Genomic DNA, 24,612 nt, shown 5'->3' with positions numbered 1-24,612 from the left:
TGCTTTTAGCAAAATGGCTTCCAGTGCAAGAGGAGCTGTTGTTGGGATGTCTAAAGGCGTGATTTGGAGGTGAGAAGAGAAAAAAAACAGATCAATGTGTCTGAAGGTACTGGCACACAGCTGGATGTTACTAACAGATACTAAGATTTAGGAGCTGTCACAGGCAAAAAAGAGCTGAAATTATGAACACAAACAGGCAGCAAATAATTGTGTATAACTGCATGGGTGAAATTGAACTCCCAAACTCTGAGGCAGGAGACTGCTACCTGCAAGCCGCAACCACTATTGGCTGCTTGGAAATGTTGATAACACTTGGACTAAACAAAAGTGATGCATCCCAAAGCCTCCAATTAATAGAGAGAGAGGAGACCAACCCACTTGTTAAAAGGCTGGTCATGTGCTGTTCTTATGCACATTATTTAGACTTTAGGAACTGGGAACATGGTTTCCAGAAAGAAGAACTGGTGCCAAGAGGTGAGTTCTTGAAAGGAAGAAGTAGTCTCAGAAAGCAGAAGGGGGCCCAGAAAGAAGTTGAAGATCCTGCCCTGGGGTGAGGTCTGGGAAACAGTGGAAGACCCTGGAGATAAGGAAGCCATGGACATCAAAGCCAGGGACTCTGGCCAGTGGCACCTGAAAAGAGTAATTGCAAGGAGCATCACAGCAGGAACAACACCCTCCTGCCCAACTTGCATAGGCTAGTAGTGACCCCTCTGCAAGGAAAAGGAGACTTCAGGAGTGAAATGCTGGTGGGGAGGGAGGGAGTGTGAGAAAATAATTAAACAGGATAAAATCTGTATTGTCATTGTTTCTTCAATAAAATCTGGTATCCAGATCCTCCGCACACTGGATTTTATGTTGTCTCTCCCTTGGCAAGAGCTCAACGTAATTTTGGGTTCTTTGATTAAGAATCAGTCTCAATTTTCAGATGGGGCATTTTGAAATAGCATCTGTGATAGACACACTCAAATCCCATCAATGTCTTAAGTGTTTTTTTCAGCTAACGAAGAGTTTGTTGCCCTTGGAGAACACCCCTAAGCAGCCTAGTCAAGCTCATTGATGATGGAGCACTGTAAGCAATCAGCAGAGTTAAGAATTCTTCCCCATGCTTCATTAAAAAAAAAAAAAAAAAGACCTGGGGCAGAATAAACTCTGTCTGGAGAGTTTGATATGCCACAGATCTTAGCCTTTCTTTTGTGATTTCCAGGAAGCCAAACAGGAACATACTGACTATGATGCTGTAGTTCGTGTTGGCTCAGTGATTATACCAGCCGTATGCCACTTCCTCTCTTGGCTGTGAAAATGAAATTGTTGCAGGAAGTGGAGGGAAGACATAACTACTCTTTTTTTTTCTCCCCTCCCCTCACCCCCCTCTTTCTTTCTTGCTTCAAACCCTTCTATTAAACAGGAAATAATCTAGTGGTCAAAACAAACTATTCCAAGATTTTCAAGATCACTCCCTCCTTGTTATAAAGGAAACTGCAATGTAATCACAATTTTCAATTGCATGTAATTGCATGCAAACCACCACAATGTAATTTTCAACTGAGCAAGTCTTCAGAATTAGAAGTCAGGATCCAGGTGTCTACAGCATCCTTCAGTATGTAAGATAAACTTATGTCAAAGAGCAAAACAGTCATAGGTTATGTATACCTGGAAAACTAAAAATTTGGCAGTTTAGAGAAGGTAATTCGTGAAGTTGCAGTTACTTACATTCCTATTACCAAAGCAGAAAAACACATGACGCTCCATGTGAGCCACCAGGATCATTGCTCTCTGAAACATCCTTCTATATTAAGGACAGCAACAAGCAACTGTGGGTAGGCATTTTACTCTACATGATGGCAGTGCTCTATTTCTTGCAAAAGCATTTCTGCTAATTGCCTCATTTTAAGACTTCTGCAACTCACGGTAAGGTGAAGCTTCTAGTAATTTTGCTACCAGTTAATGCTTTTGTCACTGTGTGGCAATGTAATTATACACATAACAGTGGCACTCCGGTAGACAAAGACTCTAAATAGAAAAATAATGTTTTTACAAGAAGGTCAGCTTTAACGAAGATGCATTTGATTTACTTATCTGTAAACACCTGATGTCCCATATGAGCTCAGGAAAAGTATGTAGAAGGACATAAAAAACCCTTGTATTCTGCTTCATCCAGAGGCCTTCAAAAAAACCTTAAGCTTACAATTATTTTCTTCACTAGGGGTGATTTCAAGAGTGATGGCCACTACTCACTAGAGTATTTAGTGGGTTTTCATGTAGTTTTTGGTTAAAAATCATCATGGCTAACATCACAGTAAAATACTGATTGTAGATGTGCTGGAAATTTTTATTGTTTTTCATCTAATTAAACAGCAAATGTTGGTCAACATTTTTAAAGTCTCTTTTGACTGAGGATTAATTGCAGTATCATATTAATAGCAATTTCCCCAAAATTACAGTAAGCTTGAAAATTATCTAGTAACAAGTGTGAAACATGTTTGATGCTGTTCAAGGCCAAATTAGAATTTAAAATATATTTCCATCCTCTTTTCTCAGCTAAGCAGGTCCTAATTATCCAATTTACTGATAACATTGTTGCCTCATCTCAGAGGAGAAAGCCCTCCCAGAGGGTAAACAAACTAAACATTTACTTTTCAATATTTGCTTTAAAGTATGTTTAACTCTTTGTTACCAAAGAAAAATAATAATGTAAAGCAAGGATAATGTGTAGCACCCTGTAGCATCTCTAGAAATGTGGGGCAGTATGAATTGGATACTTTTTGTCATGTTTATCAAAAATAGGAGTATCAGCAGATGGAGCACACCAATACTGCATATACCATACATGTTTCTACCTCTTTCCATCTGTTCATCAGTTTGGAAATTTTGGAGAGTCCAGATGACATTACCTATACCTGACTAGTCTATAACTAATGGTTTTCTGCACACTGTACAGTTTGGTGAACTTAAATTCCTATTTTCAGAAGCCTTTTGCTACCTTCTTACAGGGTTTCCCTCAAAAATGGGAAGGTTGACACTTAGGGAGATTTATTAACTCAGGAAATATATTGTAGGAGAAGCCAAGTTCAATTTCAAGCTAATAGGGTAAAATTATTATTTTGCACCAATTTTTTGCAGATGCATATTGACAAAATATAATGCTTTTGCTTGCCCTACACCGTGGTACAGCGGGTCAGAGATGACTTAAGCAATTCTTACATTGATTCTCAAAAGTGCTAGAAAATTTAGGTGCCAGAGCCGTTTGTCATCATCAACTGAAGCAAGAACCTAAGTCTCCTAAATCCAGGAGTAAATTTAGTGAAGGAAAGGAGGAGGGAGAGACTGACACTATGGATCACTTAGTAATATATACTGGTACCTGTCATTGAAAAGTTTACACAACAGCCCTTTTTCGAAGAATCACAGAATGACTGGGATTGGCAGGGACATCTGGAGATAATCTAATCCAATCCCCTGGTAAAGTAGGTTCGCCTAAAGCAGGTTGCACAGGATTATGGCCAGATGGGTTTTGAATACCTTCATAATAGGAAGCTCCATATCTTCGCTGGGCAACTGTTACAGTGCTGTCAACCTCACAGTAAAGAAGTTCTTCCTTATCTGCAGATAGATCTTTCTATGTTTCAGTTTATGCCCATTGGCCCTCGTCATTTCACTAGGCCTGGCTTCATCTTCTTGAAAATCTCACTCCAGATACTCCCATAGATTGATGTTGTGTCCTCTGTCATCTCTTATCCAGGCTTAACAGGCCCAGCTCTCTCTGCCTTTCCTTGTAAAGGAAATGCTCCAGTTCCTTAGTCACCTTTTTGCCCTCTACTGGTCCCACTCCAGGAGCTCCATGTCTCTCTTGTCCCCAGGAGCCCAGAACTGAACACAGCACTCCAGGTGAGGCCTCATCAGGTCTGAATAGAGAGGCAGGATCATATCCCTCAACCTGCTGACAGTGCTCTTCCTAATGCACCCCAGGATATCACTGGTCTTCTTGGCCACAGGGCACACTGCTGGCTCATGGATGGTTTGTTGTCCACCAGGACCCCCAGGTCCTTCTCCGCAGAGCTGCTTTCCATCAGATCAGCCCCCAGTCTGTACTGGTGTAGGGAGTTATTCTTTCCCTGCAATTGCCTTTGTTCAGTGTCATGAGCCTCCCCTCCACACAAGTCTTCAGCCTGTCCAGGACTCTCTGGATGGCAGCACAGCACTCTGGGGTATCAGCCATTCCTCCTAGGTTTGTATTGTCAGCTGTCTTGCTGAGGATGCATTCTGCCCCTTCATCTAGGTCATTGATGAATAAGTTGCACAAGACTGGACCTAGTACCCATCTCTAGAGAACACTGCTAGCTGTGTGCCTCCAACTAGACTCTGTGTCACTGATCACAACCCTCTGAGACCTGCCATTCAGCCAGTTCTCGATCCATATCAACATCCACTCATCTAAATGATACTTCTCGAGTTTGCCTATGAGGATGTTATGGGAGACAGTGTCAAAAGCCTTGCTGAAGTCAAGGTAGAAAACATTCACTGCTCTCTCCTCACCTACTCAGCCAGAGTAGAAGGCTTTAGATTGGTTGGGCATGATTTCATGATTTTCCCTCACAATCAAAACAAAAGGAGGCTGGATTCACCTGCTTTGGAAAACTTCTCTTCATAGGGAAACTCTTAATAATAAACAACATTCAGACTCACAATTTTATACTGTAATAGTAACAGCGTATCATCTGGAAAATAGATGTGGGAAGGCTCAGCTGTGATTGCACAAGCCCATTGGACAGATGGACATGAAGCTGCTGCCACAAGCTGCTCCACAGGTATCTCCTCCTCACTGGTGGCTCTTTACCCTTCTCTAGAGGGGACAACGCCCATACTGATGCAGTGGCAACACAAGTCTCTTCCCTCAAGGAGGGCAGGGTGAAGACTGAATGAACATTATTTTTGTCCTTCATCCTCCAAGATCAATAAAAATGCATTTATTTTGGTTTTGTTTTGTTTTTTTTTTTTTTTTTTTTTTAAGAGCTCTGTCCAAAGAGTCCTCCAAACTACCATAGCCTTGGAAAAACAGCTTCAGTTATAGCCATGCTTCTAAGAGTGTTTCTACACTGTCTAGCTGCCAAGCAGTGGTGATCAATCTGTGAATGTTTATGGTATCTTTGTCTACCTGGGTAATACTGAATAAAGGCAGGCTTGGATCAAAACAGAATTCCTACTTAATGAAGTGAGGCAGCAAGCTTAAAAAAAGTCAAGCATATTCTTTATGAGGGAGCTGATCAGACTGGAGGCAGAAAGTACTGTGTCATAGTTCCTGTGAAATTTGCTATATTTAATAAACATCCACATAAATTACAGTTATATAAACACTTCCTCAAACCATGGAGTTTTTCCAGTACTTATTAGTCGCACTTACTGATAGTCTAAGAGGAGAGGTTCGGATGCAGCAACTAATGAAAAAGGGGGACCAAGGCTCCAATCTAGACCTCTTTTTTTTCTTTATTCCAGCATTTGAAAAGCTGGGCCAAATTATCAGCCTTGAGCTTAATTTTATGGAGGATGTTCCTGCATAGCTTTAGGGATAAAAGTGGTTGAAAGTTCTAGTAGCCACAACTGCACAGTGAAATAAAGAAATACAGGCTGCTTTTAAAAGACATGCTGAGAAAGAATTATTCATGGTACTTCTTTGGTTGTTTGAAACTCCAGAATGACTGGCTAAACCAGAACAGACGGTGGTAGGAGTGAGTCAATGATGAAGGGATAGCACAATTTCACTGCTTAAGTCTATTGATTAATAGACTGAAAGTCTATGCTAGAGTTATATTTTGGTTTTATTTTTTTACTTGCTTGTTTATTTTCTACAGGTTTCTCTAAATAACCTGGTTAGTTCCTTGAGAAGACAGCTACTGAGCTATTTACCTCCAAAGTTGTAAAGGTCTAGAGAATCTGCATCCAAACCAGAAAACTGGTTGCCCTGAGAGCATCTGTTAGTGCATACATCTCAGGTACCTAAGTCAGTGATGGCATGATCTAGAAGGACTTGGTTTTGACAATTATTGGATACTGCAGAACACAATTTTGTCTGGTCTTTCTGAAAGTTTGTGGCCCTCTAGCATGTCTTTCCAGTCAAACATACTCTAACAGGTGTCAATAAAACAGGTGTTTGGATAAAATCCTGTGCCAGAGCTAAGGTTAAGAATGGAATGAAATAGCTAAGTACACTTTTGACACACACATAAACATACAATGATGTTGTCATAAATGAACAGCTATTTCTTTAAAACACAGCTTTAAAGGATTGACTTTAAAGTAATCTATTTTCAAAAGCAAAGTGCCTTATTTTTTTGCTGCATTACTTATATTTGACTTAGATGGGAATACATTAATTTCATGTCATATGCTTGGAATGTGTGGAAAATAACATTTTTTCCATGTGAATCAGCGCAGGAAATGATCTGCAAATGAGTAAAATGTTGAGAAGTCTACAGATGGAGGTTTTTTTAAAAAAACACAATGTTTTTCATCTGTAGAGTACTGACATCATATTTTGTTCAATAGTAAAGTATCACAGAGATGCTTGATGACACATCAGAGACTGAAGACAACTAAGAACTTACTTCTGATCAGCATAGTTTTAGACTATAATCTGATGCAACATTAATTTAATAGTATCTACCTTTGCTGGTGCTAGGCAGTTTTGCCTCCCTTTATTTGCCATTGCCAAAGCTTACCACATTCTTGCTAAACACAGAAAATGGCAGAAACATGAATCAACTCAGAGGTATTCTGACTTGATTTTCTTTTCACTGTGATGTAAAAAAAAAACCAAAAACCAAAACAAAACAAAACAAAAAAAAAAAAAAAAAAAAAAAAAAAAAAAAAAAACAAAAAAACAGTGTCTTCTAAATGATGACCTAGTGATACATTCCATAGGTCCTCTGATTTTCAAAATTTTCCCTTGCTGAGGTTAGATATTAAAATAGCAATAAATATTGCTACTAGGAACAGTAAATTAATAGTTTTCTAAGAAACATGCTGTGAGAGGATGTTCGAGGGTGGATATGTTTAGGAAAATATATAATCCACCATGGAGCTGAAACCTCAGTCCTAAACTAATGAACACTAAGCACTCACAGCAGCAAAACTGAGTGGGAGAAAGGAGTATAGAGTCTGCTCCAAGACACTATTGATTTGCTTCTGAAATTACGTGAATTATTACTGTTGAATTAATTATTAGAACTGATGATTTTGTTGGAGTATTTGACACCGTAAGAAGCCCCCATTATCGTAAAATGGATCCTTTGTGCACTCTTCAAACATCCCTTGAATTTGAAATTTCCTTCCTTATTTCATTTCACAGAAAATTACTGCTTCTGTATCAAATTTTTCAAGTGGAAATTGAGTCCCAGCCTTGTACAGATAGCAGTTACACTTTGACTCCTGCCTTCAACATGAGGTATGAAGCATACTATTAATACTGTTTCTTTCTTTTTTGAAATCAAATCAATAAACAGGGTTTCTTTTGAATATGTTGCACTGCACTATGGGATGCATAAAAAATGTTTGAAAGAGCAGGTTTACATTATACTGATCATAGTAAACATCATCCTCTGAATGCTGAAAACAATTACATGTATTTGGCCTTTATCTTCTGATTGCACTTCTGTCAAATGAACAAACAGGCATACGGGCTGCATCCCAAAGGCAATATTTGGCTCATACTGCCCAACAGTCAAGGAGAGATGATGAACATATTTTTCTGTAGGAAGATAAAGCTTCACAGACTTCAATTTCACTGTGAAAAGAGCAGCATGGGGAGCCTGCTGCCTCTGCTCCCAGTGTCCTGTTCACTCTGAAGCTACAACAGATTCTGCCATGTGAGTGAGATTGAAGCATGCACTACAAGTTCATGCTATGCACAGTTCATCACGCTGCCCTGTACCAGAGCTGCTTAGTTCATAGATCAGAGAGCCATTTAAGGTGAACCTGGCATCATTCTTGGTGGCAAAATTAAAACCATCTAAAGTCAAAACTGGATTTTCCTGGACTCTTTCCTCCAGTCTTCAAAACATGTGTCTGTCTTTGCCTTTATTCTCATCAATAAGGAATTTAAAGCCATAGTCTCATTACTCTTAAATATCGCTGCCCACGAAAAATGCACATAGAGAGGATAAATAGGCTCCATGTTACAAGTGTAAATTCAGAGTCCCAGAACAGAAGTGAAGTTTTTTCAGTCTGCCTTTGGGAGCATGCTTTGACAGGGTTTCCTGAAAAGCTGCCTGCTTTGCTTCACCTTCCCATAACCAACAACTGCATAACTTATATGGATTAATTGAACTGCATCTAGATCTCCCGTGCTGTTTAAAATGCAATACAACAAAACCAGGCATGACTGCAGTAAGGATCAAAGAGAAGAGTACAGGAATAGAGAAGACGTTTGTCTATGAGAATCAGGGCATCTAGACTTTAAGGCATTATAAGGTAAAACTCCTAACATCTTTCCTGCCTTACCTCCAAGCAAAGATGAGCTGGAGGAGGTCAGAACAATTCGCCTGACTCAGACTGCCACCAGACAAAATAGGTCGCATTAGCTTCTTCAGCAATTATAAAAGGCTTCTTTAGCTAATGAAGTGGCTGAGATACAGAACAGAAAAACAAAACCCTCAGAGGATAGAAGAAAAAGTTCAGAAGGCAGGTGGGGTTAAAGCTGATGTTTTGAAGCTTGGAGCTATGCTTCAGGACTTTCCTATTCCAGGCGGACAAAGATTGCCCAGCAAAGGAGAGGGGCATGGGTGTTTATGTACTGGATTTACTCCCTGCAAAGTTTGCTGCCAGTAATAATCCATCTCGAGCAGAAGTATTTTGAAACACTATTGCTGAGTTGTGCAGATTTGTGACGATACTAATCTCCATACAACTTCACAAGAAGCTGCCAGAAATGCAAAGAACTTATATTTGCAGTATGTATTTGTGAAACTAAGCTTTGATAGAACATCCATCCACATTACAACAGGAGACAAGTTATGGGCATGTTTCCATTTATAAAGTTATTTCAAGTAACTAGTCTTCCAGACTTCCTTTCAATCTCTGGACTGTGAAGTTCCCTGATACCGATGCTTTACTCCTTCTCTCTTTTATTTATTTTACCACTTCAAGTAGAAAAAACCTTAAAAGACTGGAAAATAATACCAAAAACTTAAGATGAAAATTCCTCAACTTCCTTGGATTTAGTAGAGCTGTGGTGCAGAGAGGATATGATTTAATTTATGGAAGCATGACTGTCTTGCATCAGATTTAATGTTCTGTAGACAGCTGCCTTTTCCAAAGAACATGAGTTCCTCACACAAAATGGGGAGTGTTCCACTGAGCACCCTCATCTGAAAAATGTTGAGCAATCCCATCAGCATTTTTCAAGAACTTACCATACTGTTAGCTGAAAGGCAGTGACTTCCATGCCAAGGGATATAAATTTCTTACAGTAAGCTAGACAAATTACAGACAATATTTTGTACTAAAAGATCTACACTGCTTCTACATGAAGCTAAACCAGTTTTAACTTCTTGTCCTGCCTTAAAACTTGGAAATTGTGTCACTCACTTTCACATGTGTAAACTGCCACTGAATTCATTGCTGATCTACTGTTCTCGGACAACTAGATAATAAGTAGGCAAGAAAACCAAACCATATGCACAACACCCTAGCCACAAGGATGTGAATTTCTAGGATCAGATTTCTGATTAGCAACTCCTGCAGCTTCCCACAGTGGTGACCATGCATCTCCAGCCACTTGCACTTCTTTCCTGGATCTGTCATTGTACAGCCCCACAGATGAACTGAATGAAGCTGGCTTTTTAAGTCTTCACACTGCACTGAAAATTACCTTACAAGCAGGGCGCAGTATGGAGTTTTTCTCTGCACACTAGAGAGAATAATAAAATTAGTTCTCTCTGTCACTTAGTCAGTCCCTGGTAGGAACTTACATACTCATGGACAGTTTCAGAGAGCAGACAGGCCTATCTTTCAAAGGTATAAAGTTAGTGTGAGATTTTGTGCACAAGTATCAGGTAGAAGGATCCCAAGAAAGTCTGCAGTGTAAATTCAGCTGTTATATTTGTTCTGTTGACCTGGTCTCCCAAAACACGTGTCCTAGACAGCCAACACACACACACACAAGCAGATCAAAGCCTCTCACCCAGCAGATGCTACTTCTTGTCAGTTAGATGACAGTGAGATAGCTGGAGGAGGTAGGCATGGTCACCACAGTGAAAGGGAACTGGGGGCAATACAGCAGACACAAAGATTAGGAGAGTTAGAATTACTGCTGTGGAAAAAAATGAGGATAGCAGATACAAATTTGCAAGATGAATTTCTGCTGCTTCTAGTGTAACATACAAGAGAGCTTGTGCTTGGTACTCAATATAACCTGAATGACAGGAATTTGACTGCAGTTCAATCTCTCACCTGTAATTTGTGACAACAGTATGTGTCTACAAGGCAAGACATCTGTCAACAAATATAGAACTTGTGTTAACCTGTGGCAGATGTGACATAAGTCTCTATGCATGAATATTCTCAAGTAGACATCTGGGCTCACAGAAGCTATGGAACGGTCATCCTGCAAGTTCTAGCATGGACACCCACATGGATTTAAAATATTTTTTCTTACCAACAATCATATGGTTGCAGACATCACAGAAGGTGGGTTTTTTGAAGATGTGCTCCTGGAAGATGTGAGTCTTGTTGTTTTCTGGCAGCTGCTGGGCTCTGGTGGGAGAAGATGCTTGGCTCTCTGAGTTGGGGAGCTGTCCAGTGCTTGTGCTCACCTCAGGCATCAAGTCTACTTGCAGTTTCACATCGCTATTAGTCCTCTGGAAGAAATTGTCTGCACTTTTACTCCGTAAGCTTTTAGTCTTGAAGGAGAGTGATCGCTTCAGTTTCTGCAGCTGCAATAAATAAGCCAGTTATAATTACCACTTTTTCTACTTAAAAAATGATGCAAGGCTCCTGGTTTTGGGGTGTGCTGTTGCCAAGTGAACCTGGAAGCCACTGGCAGACCTTGAACCACCTGAACAATAAAATTGACTTTAGCGTTTAAATGGCAATTTTTGAGTAAAGAAAGCAGATCCCAACCAGAAAACAAACTACACTACAGATGGTTTCTGACAGACAATAAACTTGATAGCCCTACTGAATGCTTCTATTGGTCTTCACTTTCAGGTATGACAGCATAGATGTGTTGTTGAAAGTTGTATGCATTGGAGAATATATCCTTTGTATTCAAGCATGAGGGAACTTGGAGTATTATTCATGCTCTAATAGTATTTAAGCAGCCTGTAAACCCATTACAGGAACAGCTGTTAAATGGCAGTACAAGACTAGTGAACTCAGTAAATATATTTAATATACTTAAATTTCTCGAATTTGGCAGAAAAGGAGTTTATATGCAGTTTTGACTGCTGTCTTGTGCCATATCAGCAATCCTCTCATCCTTCAACCGTCCCCTCCATCTCCTAATTTTATATAAGGCTGAGAAGGGCACTAGGTGAGGCACAGAAACTGTCAAGTTATCAGCCACACAAATTTATGGGTTTGACAACTCCAAGAGCCCGCAAGTAGAGGCCAGGTAGAAGGAAAGCCAGCTCTGCATCTACTTCATATTTACCTTCTCTGAAGTGCAATAACCCTGTATCACGTTTCACTCAGCATTATTCTAACCACTGCAAAACAATTTCAATCACTGCTGCTATTCTCTGGCTGACTGTGAGGTAACAACTGAAATTTTCCATGTTACTCAGGCTCTCTGTGGTAAGCAGCTGGAATGGTTTATATTAGAAACTGTTTATGTTAGAAGCAATGATGATTGGGAACCATAATTCACACTAATATAAAGGGAAGGAGTTCACATGCTTTCCCAAAAAAGCATGGCTCTGGTCCGTCACACTGACTTACTGGCCTCAGAGCACTTGCTCTCCCTAAATTCTATTCCCTTTCTACCCATTTTCTTTTTATGATGCAGCTGAAAGCACTCTGTTGAAGAGGAGAGGCAAGACATCCTGGGAGGATACCTCTCTTCCACCTTCAAAAACAGCTTGTTCCTGGAGAGGGAGACACCAGCTTTCTTCCCAGTGTGTGTCCCAGTAAACTCCCTGAGTCAGATGAATGGACAAGGAGCAGCCATTGCCTCCAGTTAACAGTGTTTGTGTTTGCTACACAAAAGCAAACTGCATTCTTCTTCCTGAACTGTTCCTCCACAGTGACTTTGGGAGTAGTGAGGGGTCAGAACTTGGGGCCCATCCCACATGTACAACTCTCACCCACAACTCACTCAGGTTTCAGAGGAGGAGCCCCGGGTTCAAATGAAGGAAATACCTATTTGCAAGAAACTCTCAGTCTCTAGGGGAATATGAAAATAAGAGCAATTAAGTCATTAGATGCCAATTATGAGTTAAATCCTGTTTATGGTTTCTGAAGCTCTTTCAGCTGAAACCTAAGCTATGGGCTGACTGAGCCCAAAAATCACTGTACAACTGCACCATCAGAATGTGAGATCTTCTCTCTTCTTCTTGAATGTTAAGTTACTGCCTCTTGAAATCACCGAGGTTATTCTGTTCTGAGATTACTTCATCTCCCCTGTGACAGCCAGGAACTAAGCAATAATTCACCCCCTTGCTCCTGAAACACTTCTCACTGAAGTCAGACCTAATTAGTGTAACAAAACACAGAGAATTACAACACCACAAGGTGACTGAAATGGCATCCATTATTGATTTGCCATCCATTTCTACAGTGCCACATGAAGCTAATTAAATTTCAAAATACTGCTTCTGCCAGAGAAAGAAAACTAAGCTGTGCAATACAGTATTGGTTTTATAATGAAACAACTGTCCTGCTAGTTTGGACAATGTAGGCAGTATATTTGAAGAAGCTCTGCATTTACTATCCTTATTCCATTCTGCTGTGTACAGCCATTTGCCAGTCAAAGGATGTACCAATGGCCTTTCCTCCCCCAGGCAGAAAAGTCAACAATTTTTCAAAGAAGGGTAGTCCAGCTTTCAGACTATGCATGCCCAAAGAAATACAAATACACTAAGGTGAGCATGAAACTGTGTATACTCCACGCATCCCCATCCAGAATGTTCAGAGGACACGTATTCAAGAATGAGTTGACCAATTACCTTCACAGATTTGACAGATATCTCTGCTCAAGCTAATAGTCTCTCTGAGGTTCCCTGAGCACTGTACTGTGTTCATGTGCTTAAATAATTCCCAGACAAGATGGGCATCCTTGTCATTAGCCAAATACAGATTTATTCTCATTTGCATTTAGACTGGAAGACACCTACATGTTTGGCTTACATTGCCTACCTAAAACACCAGTGGAAGTCTGGGACTATTATATCCCAAATAGGTTATATGTGTACAGAAGCGATTATGCAAGAATGAAGAATGTTGGCAACATTTAGCATTTTGCACACCTAATTATACACTTTCATCAGTACTGTTAAAAAGTACCCCTCAGATCAGTGTGTTTTATAACCCTCATGCATGAGTGAGAGTATACAGAGCAATAGAAGATTGGCAACGGGTTTTAAAATTAGATCCAATTTTCCTTTCTCATATTAGGCCCATGAGAGAATTTGAAATAGGGTACTGGTATGTGATTGTTTACTCAGGAAAAGTTGGCTCAAGCAAGGACAAGGGCAGGTTGTTATACAGTTAGAATAAACTATGAAACCATAAAAGCTTAAGTGATTATTATGCCACAGTCAAGTGAGCGTTGCTTCCCTTACTTAAACATCGCAATCTCCTTATTTCAAAATTTGCTGTTCTTTTATTGCAAGATTTCAAAAGTAATTAAACATGGACATGTTATATATGCCTGATTTTGGTCTGCTGTAAACTGATTTAAAGCACTTGTAATGCCACAAGCTTCTAATAGAGTTGCTATAGTGTTCACCTGAGGCAGGACTCAAATCTCTCAGTAGAGATGAATGTATGCAAATTTTATTATTTTTACTTTCTTTCTGCAGAGTGAATGAGTTCAAAGTCAAATCTTAGGAAGAATCGCTACCAAACTTTTGAAAAAACCTGTGGCTAAGGTTGTTCTACACTCAGTACTTACTTCAACACTTCAGTGAAAAATCATGTACTCAGAATTAAATAAAACCTTAAACCAAGCACAAAACAGGTCTAAGAAATGTATTTGAAATAAGTCTCCTAATCCTTCACATTTTCTCCTCTGCAAGCAAGGCTACAAATTAGCTTTCATTTAAATAAAAATAAAATTCCCAGAAGCACATGAGTTTTTCTAGACTTGGGGTAGCATCAGAAGACTTCACAACTTTGAGAGTTCAGAAACATGAACCCTTGCCATTAAGTCCAGGATGTTCCTGTAGTTTGAAATTAGAATAAAGGAAAAAAGTTTGTCTCTGGTTAAAAGCTTTTTATCAGTCACACAGGCTCCCAGTGAATGCACATACTAACCCCACAGGCAAGGTAGAGATAAGTGCAATAGCTCAGTCTCAGAGCTTAATTAAGCTTTTTTTTCTGTATCTTGCAGCAAAATCTCAAATTTTCTGAGTCCCTGAATGTTCAAGCTCCAAGGGATCAGGAAACTCTGACAAACCACAGCTTATCAGCACCTCCTCTGTTCCTAATTCCCCTATACTACAACTCTTTAGCTGCTCTAAGCAGAAATGAGGAGGCAGCAAAAGAACAGCTATTCAAATTCATTCCTAGTATTAGCTAGGTGCCAACTGCTTTTGCTGTGAATGGGCATTGCACTTGAGCTCACTGAGACTTCATTTTATGTCATAGTTAGAAGCATGCAACACTTTTCTACAATTTTCATTTAAGAAATTCCCATTGAAGTTGGAAAGATACCAATGATTTGAGCTGTTTTATAGCTTTGGAGTTACAAGGATATTTGTCCACCCTGCAGAGTTCTTTGTTCAGGCTCTTAACTGCTCCCTGATATCTAGAAACTCTTTTTCCTTTGATTCTCCAGCTTGTTTACATTGACAGTCAGTGTGGCTCTGTAGAAGCAGATTGGAGAAAGAAACAGGGACTGTTGAGGACCCAGTATGCCCATTGTATTCATTTCAGAACACAGAGTACTCTGCTCTGAACCATCCTAGCCCATCAGTACTGGCATGCATTCTGTGCACACCTGGAGCACAAGCAAACCTCCAAGTGATGCAGCCTGTGCATAGAGCACAAGAACCACAGTGAGGTGAGTAGCAACAATCTCAGCACTGGGAGATTTACTTTGAAAACACACTCCCAAATCAAACTAAAATGATACGATGAGTGTCCCTTATGCCTTCACCATTTCTCAACGCAACTTCTTCGTCACACCTTCTCATCATTCAAAACTCAGAGAAAGCCTCACTCCCACCACATCCTATGCACAAATGCTTCGTTCCCCTTCCTGAAACTCTGTCCCTAGTGATCTCAGTGAATGATGGTTACTAGGAGGTCAAAGTGTATATTGCATTACTTCATATTATTCTGTTTGCTTGGGCCATGAACTTTGGCATTCAGGGCAACCCTCGTGGGATCTGCCCACATCAGCTTATTTCCCAGCATGCTTGATCTTGTTGCCTTCTCAATAACTGCAAACATCCCTGCCAGCAGCAGAGGCTCCTGTGCAGTGTGGACCAATGAGGAGATTATTTTTATACATTTCCACTGTTAACTATCTTCCAGGAGAAATGAACAAATGAGCCACACATCAACTGAACTTTACTGACTGACCATACAACCAAGCCCTCATTTTCAGACATCAGCTGTCTGTTGTATTGTTACTGTGCTAGCAATAAACAAAAAATATTGCTTGCTCTTCTCTATCTCTTTCTTTACACTGTTGTTAACAATATCATTAGATCCATTACAAGTAATACAGGGTATTAACAGAGTTGGAATGAACCATCAAGCCAGTTTGAATCCTGTAGTTCTTATAAAACATAGCTATTTTGTTTAGTATGCAGCCTAAAAATGCTCTGTCAGCAGATTTCACTCTGCTGTGAGATAAACATCCACCTTCTGTAAGGAACCACTTCTTCCTTGCAGTTTTTTAGAGCAAATTTGCAGATTATTTGACTCTCACTTTGTTATAAAAGAAGGACTTCAACACAGAAAGCTCAGATGATGTTGTGTAGATTTGTTAGAGAGCACGTCAGGTACCTGGGCTATTACCAAAATGGATGCAGACCAAAAGCCTTTCAAATAAGGGAGAGAACAGAAGTCTTGATGAATGGTATCTCCTCTACTGAGTACAGTCTATTTTCTGGGTCAAGGAACATTCAATTTGTGTTAGCAGCTCTCAGAATATACTTCAGTTGTTTACTAGCTTTGTTGAAGGATTGGATGTTACCAGGGTGTAAGCTAGCCAGGCGGCATTGCTAAGCTTCAGCTACCCCTGCTGATTCACAGGGTAATGATTTTCTTCTTAAAATTGAGGGATACAAAAGTAAGTGATTTTTGAGGACAGACAAGGGTGGTTTTTTTACTGGATTTGATCTGAAAATCCGCTGCCTTGGCATTTTAATGGGCAAAAATAAGATTATAACATACCTAAAGGCAGTATGCAATTTTGTAAACAATATATATATTTGCCTGCTGATGAGAGAAGCACCATGTCTTATAGCATTACTAAGATGAAAGGATATTTTTAATACTTAAGGAGTTGGTATTGTTTATTGCCAAAGCACCCATGATAAATTTTGTAAGCAAAGCTGATTCCTTTTCTACATTCTTCTTTCTAAATAATAAATAGTCCAAATACCCTACTAGTATAATCTGAATTAGCTAAATTGACTTCAATTGTAGCTGATTTATACAGTCTGAGAATCTGGCCCTACCATGTAGTTGTGTCTGCTCTAGCCAGCTTTCTTGGAATCTGTATCCTTTTAATCCACCATAGACAAAGACGGAGTGTTTATTATTGCATAGTCTGCTACGTACTATATTTGTGTGTTTTCTCAAACAGATTGCATAGCTGGCGGTAGAACAAATATATTTGTTATCGTTGTAAAAAGTAAACAAATCAAACTGTCTGCTTTAATATTGTATCGAAATTGTCAAAGAGGAGACATTTTTCATAATACCTAACAATAATATTGTTAGTGATTCCTTGAGTACCTACAACTACTCTGGCTGGATCTTGCTGCTCTGATCATCATCCTCAGCTTCTCCTCCCTGTCCTCCATTATTTTTTAAATCCACTCACTGATTCTCAAACTGATTTAGGATATGACCCTTTTCAGACAGGGCTCTTTCTATGCTTTTGTTTCACTCATGGAGTCCTAAACTACAATGAAATTCTCTGATTGACATGCCAGACCATAGCAGCAAAAATCCTTGAAAGAGGTTCTGGGTTTGAAAGCATGAAGTCTGAAGGGATGCTCAGATGTCACTGTGAATCCCATATCCTCAGCCCTTTCCTGATGTACTACATCAGTGCCAGCTGTGTGTATGCATCTCTAATTAGCAGAACTCTAAATTATCAAGAGGTCAGTTTGCACGTGTAGCCAAATAGCGTGTTTGCTTAGTAGACCTGTTCATTCTGTATGACTTCCTGGTTTGGTTTGAACCAAGCTGAAAAATTCATCTAGTTCTCAATAATTGCTCCTGCAGTTGGTTGGAATTTATCCTACATTTTAGGGTGAGTAGTCTTCTAATATTGCAAGAAACCAGAATTAGCAAATATATGAGAGAAATGTGAAATAAAGTGCTGAAAGTTTTAAGGCCTGAAAATATGAAAAATTCTCCTTTGTGTTCCAAATTCCTTCATATATTCCTTCAAATACAGCATAAGATGTGACAGGATAAACTAATGCAGTCCAGGGAGTAATAGGTTTGAGGAAACAGAATTTATTAACTAGACCAATTGCCATCAAATCTCAGGGAACTCCTTTTCTGTCTCTGTTGTGTTCAGAACATTCTACTTAGTCCTAAGGCGTAAAAAGAGTAAACACTCTAGTAGATATTCTGCAACTGTGACTTGCAGAGCTCACATTAACTTCCCTGTTAAATTATATTTTCATAGTAACTTCAAAAGTCTCACAGTAATTTAAACAGTTTAAAACAGCTTATAAAAAGGGCAAAACACATAAAATAAATGCAATGATACTTGTATGCACGAAAATGCAGAAAAATGTAAGGCTTTTTAATCAAAAATCTAAGTAAAATCCACACATAAACTCTCAAATTTTGTACCTAACAGCATTTTTGCTGCTCTGTTTTTGAACAGCCCTATTTTGGTGTATTCCTTTGATTTCACACTGTATTAGAAAGGGTAATCTAGAAAGAAAAGAGTGTGTATTACATCATCTTCCTGAAAGATCTGTTCTCTAGCAATATTTCTTCAAACTTCCTAACAGGTTTGATTCAAGTTTATTTTGGGGAAAATGCTTCCAATATCACTTAACCATGGCTCACGTTCAGCCTGCTTCTGCAGGCAATTGAGAATCTTTCTCAATTTTGCAGTGTTTCAAGCTAACAACTCACAATATCTTTCAGAGAAGCTGTACTGTAGATTTCCAAAGTTTATAATCTGAGTAGTGAAGATCAGATTAACAGTCCCAAAGTAAGATCTACTGGGTTCACTGTATTGAGCTGAAAGATCATCAGTTCTTACTTCTTTGCCAACACGTGCATAAATGAAAACACTTTACGAATTGAACAAAGGAACAGTTCAGACGTAACAAAAGCCTGTTGCTTGTTTTATATCGGGGTTGCGAAATGTTTTATCCCTTTCATCTCTTCTCCTGCTTCACCTAGTTAAAAAAGAGCTGCTTTTCTCAGGAACAGAGAGAAAGATCACAAATCCTCTATCTATATCCAGGATTATATTCTCCCTGCTGCTAAATAACTATTCCAAAATGGGTGGCACCAGCTGCAGGAGGTCCTTTATAATTCAGGTTCTGAAATGTGTCTGGTGTAGACTTCTGTGTGCCTCGTGTCTCCCTTTCATGATCTGACAATTGAGCTGCCTCCAGTCATTTCTCCTGAAATCAAAAGGAAAGCTCACGAAGGAAACGAGATATTTAAGAACAGTCCTTCCATTTTTTTTTAAATCAGCCTGTACTTTCAATTTCAAGACAGGTAGGTGTTTACAACATCTTGTTTTGTACTTTGGGGTTCACCTCAGGCACCTGGTTGCTAAGCAGCTGGTCATGTCTATACTTTGTCCCCATCACGATGTTGTTGTTATCTCTTGCCTCTTGATGTAGAAGGCATTTGGAGTGTTATCTCTGAGATCACTTCTGGGAATCCCACATTTTGCAGCTCTTTTTGAACAGCTCTTTTCCATATCAGCTTCTGAATGGAACACCAATTTCCCTTTGCTAACTCCTGATTCAGTCATTTACTAATCTTTGCTGTTGTGGAAGTGGCATGATGAAATTTGGAGGTTAAAAGGCTAGGGTTCAGAGTGATGTAAATCCAGGAGGCCCTGCTGAGGGGAAAGAAGCTACACTGGTGTATGCCTGCTGAGAGCCTTCAAGAATGATAATAATAGGACCTGAGTTTTGCTTCTTTTCCTTTTCATGAATAATCTGGAACGAATGTGATTGTGAATGTAAGATTAATCATCCTTGGCCGTATCTCATATCTGTCCATCTATGAAGTGTGCATCCCCACTATTGATCTTACGGCTTAATATGACACACTTGACCTTTAAAAAAGACCAAACACAACAATGTTCTGCTTAAAAATGCTGGGCTACCTATAGCAATAGTTTCTACTAATTTATTTTACCAATTTGTTGTTCTTTCCTTTTTTTTTCTTTTTTTCCCCTTCTTTATATTTTTTTTTAAGCTTAGCTCTTTTATAATACTTTAAATGGTAGTATGTCTCTTGAAGCAAATATGGAAATACATCTGGCAGGGACGCTGATACTAACTCAGGGCAAATTAACATGAACACCACAACCCACATACTGTATTATCACATTTGTATCATCTCAAAACAAAAAGGAAGACTGAGATCTACCAGGAGTTGTTATAGTTAATATTCTGTCAGTGTTTCCACTCTTACTTCTGGGGTTCAAAACTTACACTGTTAAAATGCTTTGCAATGAAAACATGTAAGTGCTCAGCTCTACAACAAAGTAGTTGTCATTGGGCCAAATCCTAAAGTCTTTGCTTACTTCTAACTCCCGCTGACTCCAGAGAGCATGTTTCCAGAGTGAAGCTCAGGGTTTGCCTGGGTCGTTGAGTTTTTTTGTTTGTATGTTTTCAAAATAAATTTTTTTCAATGTTTTACACTGTGCATTAAAAACAAAGGCTTTCTGAATGCAGAGCTTGAAAAAACACCTGGCCACATTGGATATTCTGTTACATGGCCAATTTTATTCAACTTTTTAATTCCCTTCTCTTTTTCTTAAACCATCTTTTTCAATCTCTGCTCCTCCACAACCAAATATAGATAGATCCAGTGGACACATATGCTCCTGCTTCTTTTGTCTTTCCTGGACACTTGTTTCAACTCATACTTTGTGTGAATTAATTCTGTCCAATTCTTGTTTAGCTAATATGCTTTGAGATGATGTTACTTTATTTTTCAAAGAGAAAATGAGGGCACAATGCCAGAATTTTTGTGTTGTATGGCCTATTGGCTTAAAAGAAGCCCCCATACAGATATTTTGGCTTACTTGATTCCACAGGTTTCTGCACTTCCTTTTTTGCTGCCTGTCCACAAACAGAGATTCAGATCCAAATTTTACAGCTCGTTTCCATGTTTCCATTTCAAATAATTCTCATTGGGAGATGGCATACGAACTTATGCCTTACATAATACTAGCAGTGTTTGTTGGTTCCCTTCCAGTTTTTTCTTTTTCATGGTTCCCTTCCTCTTCTTGTGCATATTTTTGCAATCTGGTAGCAAATTTGCTGCCTTTTATCTTCCTCTTATCCCTCCTGAAAACTAACACTGTCCCGTCATGTGAAAACTGCTTCTTGCCAGCTACTCTGGAGGCCAGGGCATGTAGCCACCCCTGTTCTAACACCACAAGTCTAACAGGACCCATATGGTTCTGATGCACATCGCTGCCCTGGCACCACTCTGGCGTGAAGCCCTTGATCTGGAGGAAGAGCTGACAGCACAGGTAGAGCAAGGCTCGTTAAATCTTCTGGGCTTCTCAAGGCTTCACCTGGGTATCTACAGAGTTTCCTTCATGTCGTATTTTCAGTTCCAAAGTCCTATAGAAGCTACCACATACATAACAAATGCTGTGCCGATTAAAATTTTTTCCTACCTTGATAACATCTCCCTTGTTATTTGTTGTGCATCCAGTTGTCTTACTGTCTACCATGACAAAGGTCTGTTTATTTCCAGATGCAGTCCAGATCTGGTACATTTTCCATTAAAGCTCTTCTCAAAGTGTAACTTATGACATGCATTTATCCTTTTCAACATATCTACTCTAGTAGCTTTCTAATTTTCAAAAAGTATTTCCAAAATTTTTTTGAAAAATCATCCTTGTAATACAGTTTCCAAGGAATCTGTTACTGGTACAGAAAGTTTCTATCTCAGTCTGTCTTTAGTCTTCTTGTTATTACATGTTAGTCATGCCCAGCAAAAAGTCATTCAATGTCCTACATAAAGGATAGGTCAACTTTCCACATGGAAAATCTGTTTAATTTGATGATGATATTGTCATATATATGGCACACAGTTACTTGGCACTTTATGGAGATGCTTGAAGGCCTAAATATTGCTTCAAGAAGTTGACAGTGTAAATACATATATTTGGAGATATTAACTAATAAGAGCTGTTATGCATGAGATCTATCATATATCTTTGACTCCTTTTGCCTCAGGCTAATCCATTTCTTTTATGTTTTCCTAAACCTCCAAGCTGCTGAACATATCTTTAGCCAGCTATTGTTCCAAGATCAACCCTGCAAAACAAAAACATTTTATTTTTATCCTCACCAGCTGCACAACTTTCCTTCTCAAATTACCTCTATCAAATTTCAAGATTATGACTGTTTGAACTGCAAAAATATGGTTTGATACTGAGATAGCTGGTTTTGTGTAAGAAGATAGTTCACAGAGAATACCACAAATAGTATGGTAGAGAATTTATAACTCTTTCTGAAGAACTAAATTTTTTTTCTGAATATTAAGAATTTTTTTAAAATTTCTCAGAATCCTCTAAAGTTAAACTGTTGCTAATGAAATCCTGCACATGAACATCTAATAATAGTAATAATGATTTTGAAAAAAAAGCCTATAATGCTGTCATGATGTTGTGCTCACCTAATAATTTTGGTGTTGAGAGAGAAAAGAGCTGTTGGCACTGACATAAGTTACCAACAGATTTAATAGGTGTTACTGATTCAGTAAGGAAGTCAAGGATCTTGAACCAGTAAAACTGCGAAGCCTTGTCTGAAAAAAATAACATCAGTGACTTCAACAGGAACAACATATTGCATGGGGCTGCATGAGGGATTCAGGCAGACAGGAAAACAGAGAAATAGAAGGAAGAGGAAAGGAAAGTCATATTAGAACAGAGAGAGCCTTAAAGAATATGAATATGAATTTTGTGTAAGAGGGGGGATTTCTATGAAGAGCTTCGCTTTGTCTAGTCTATTCTACTGTCAGAGTAGGTGCAAGTTGTGATATCAGCCAAATAGCACTGGCCTAGAAGGCGTGTGAAATATTATAGCAGAAACAGCTACTGTCTACTGCTGTACTAAAGAGCAAACACAATGCTAACTTCTGAGATATATATCAATTTTCTCCCATCAGTTTTTTTTTTTTTTTTTACATGAAGCAGTGGCTGCGAGTGTGACTCTACTGGAGGGATGTTAAAGAAAGGAGAGGTTCTTTTCTGGAATTCAGCAGATGGTAGTAAAGGCCAAATGACATTACCTCTATTGCTACTGTGGGAATATTGTATTTATTACAGTGTATTTCCTATAGTGCCAGAAAAAAAGTAGGCTAGCTTTCTGTTTAAAAAAGAACTGATATTTTTTTTACCAGACTGAGTGGTTAGTTTTTATGGCCAGCATCTAGTCATAGCTACATTCTCAGACAAAAATCACTCTGTTAAGATTTTTGGTGTAACGTTTGACTGTCTCTTTTTTTTTTTTTTTTAACCTTTGTAAAAAGCTTTTAATTTTTCTACATTCTAGCAGGATTCACGTAAGTCTATTACAGCTGTTGGTATTCATTTTAGCTTCGATAATCTCTAAGGAAGATGTTCAGAGCATTTTCTCGGATGCCAGGCAGGAACTGCTAAAAAAGTCAGTGCTGTTGAAGCGCAGAACTGCAGCCTGGGGAAGTCTGTGAGAGCCTAAGCTGCTGGGGGGAGGTAGGAGCTAAAAAGCCCTCCACTGGCAGTGCAGTTGAAAACTGATCTTCTGAGTTGAATTGGCCTTCAGCTACCTACCCAGAAAGAAGGGGACAAGATGGGAAGACTAGGAAGTCAGCCTCATTTCCTCTCCATAAAGAATGTTTTCTATTACTTCATTGCCTAGGTTATAAATTTATATATAGTTTTCTGCATATACATATAAAGACACCATAAGGTTACATCAAGAGATAATTAGGCATCCACATACAAGGGACAGACCATGTAAAACCAGATAGTATGAAGAAATTAAATGAAATTCAAGTAATTTATTTGTTAATAAAGCAGGTGTGGCTTGGGTATAGGTGAAAGGGAAAGTGCAAACTGTTGGGTTTGCTTTTTTTCAAGTGTTCTTATGGCATGAGCACCAGCATCCACACAGTGTTTATAAAAGGTCCCTCCCCCTAACTGAAGAACCATCATCTATTTTCTTAACAGGAATCTTTAAACTTGGCTAAGCTTGGAAACCTGGGAATTTTTCCTGCAAAGACTCATTGTATCAGAGAGCCTGGTCATAGATTAAAGCATTTGTGTGAGAATAGGAACAGAGAGGAAAGAAAGAGAAAAACACTGAAAGGCAGAGAGCGAGTGGGTAAGCTAGCAAAAAAGTTAACTGTTTGCCTAGATCCTTAACGGTGAGGAGGATGAAGTCCATTTGTCATTATGACTAACTACAGGAGACAGATCTAACTGCTGTGAACCTGCCAAAGACTCCTATGTGCCCATACTTCATGAAACAGGTACATGATTCATCTTGCGGCTGCAGTTTAATAGCAGCACTTCGCGTTTTGAAGCCTGGATAGTCTCACATTTCACTCCCTTTTTGTCATAGGTGCATAACTTTCCATTATAGGACTGGCTGGAAAACAGCAGTTCCACTTAGCAAAAATCTTCAAAGTTTGAATGATTTTGTTCCACGTTGGCATAAAAAACAGCTGCAGGTTCTCAGAATGTCTTTGAGAGCGCTGAGGGCAGAAAAGTGGAAAATCAGACAGACTAGCCAGCCAGGGGAACAGATGCTGACCAGTCTTTGTAGGCAAGGTTCAAGAACTCGCTTTGACAGAATCAAAGTGGTGTTCACCTTACTTAAATCTGAACTTTTAACTCAGCTGTAGCTGCCTACTATGGTCAGTGGAAAGAGATTTCTCCTCAGAGAAGCTAATTTAGACCACATAAAGCAGGCTTTTCCTCTAAATAAATGTTTGACAAAACAGCTTAGGTCTGTGTTCCATTTTATAATACAGGGAGTCTGAACAACTAACTTATCT

The 24,612-nt window shown here is 39.1% G+C and overlaps 1 protein-coding gene across 1 annotated transcript in view; it reads right to left on the bottom strand.

Annotated features, from left to right (window-relative positions):
* Positions 1 to 24,612, bottom strand: part of STAC (SH3 and cysteine rich domain) — a 73,725-nt gene that overhangs the window by 38,623 nt on the left and 10,490 nt on the right. The window contains exon 2 of the mRNA XM_017820062.1: positions 10,649 to 10,925. Within this exon, the coding sequence (XP_017675551.1) occupies positions 10,649 to 10,925 (277 nt within the window). The remainder of the gene's footprint in view (positions 1 to 10,648; positions 10,926 to 24,612) is intronic.

Source organism: Lepidothrix coronata, unplaced genomic scaffold, assembly GCF_001604755.1.
Source record: "Lepidothrix coronata isolate B3197 unplaced genomic scaffold, Lepidothrix_coronata-1.0 Scaffold3, whole genome shotgun sequence".
NCBI classification, from domain to species: Eukaryota; Metazoa; Chordata; class Aves; order Passeriformes; family Pipridae; genus Lepidothrix; species Lepidothrix coronata.
Note: the sequence above shows the minus strand (reverse complement) of the source record. Positions and strands in the feature narration are given on the sequence as shown.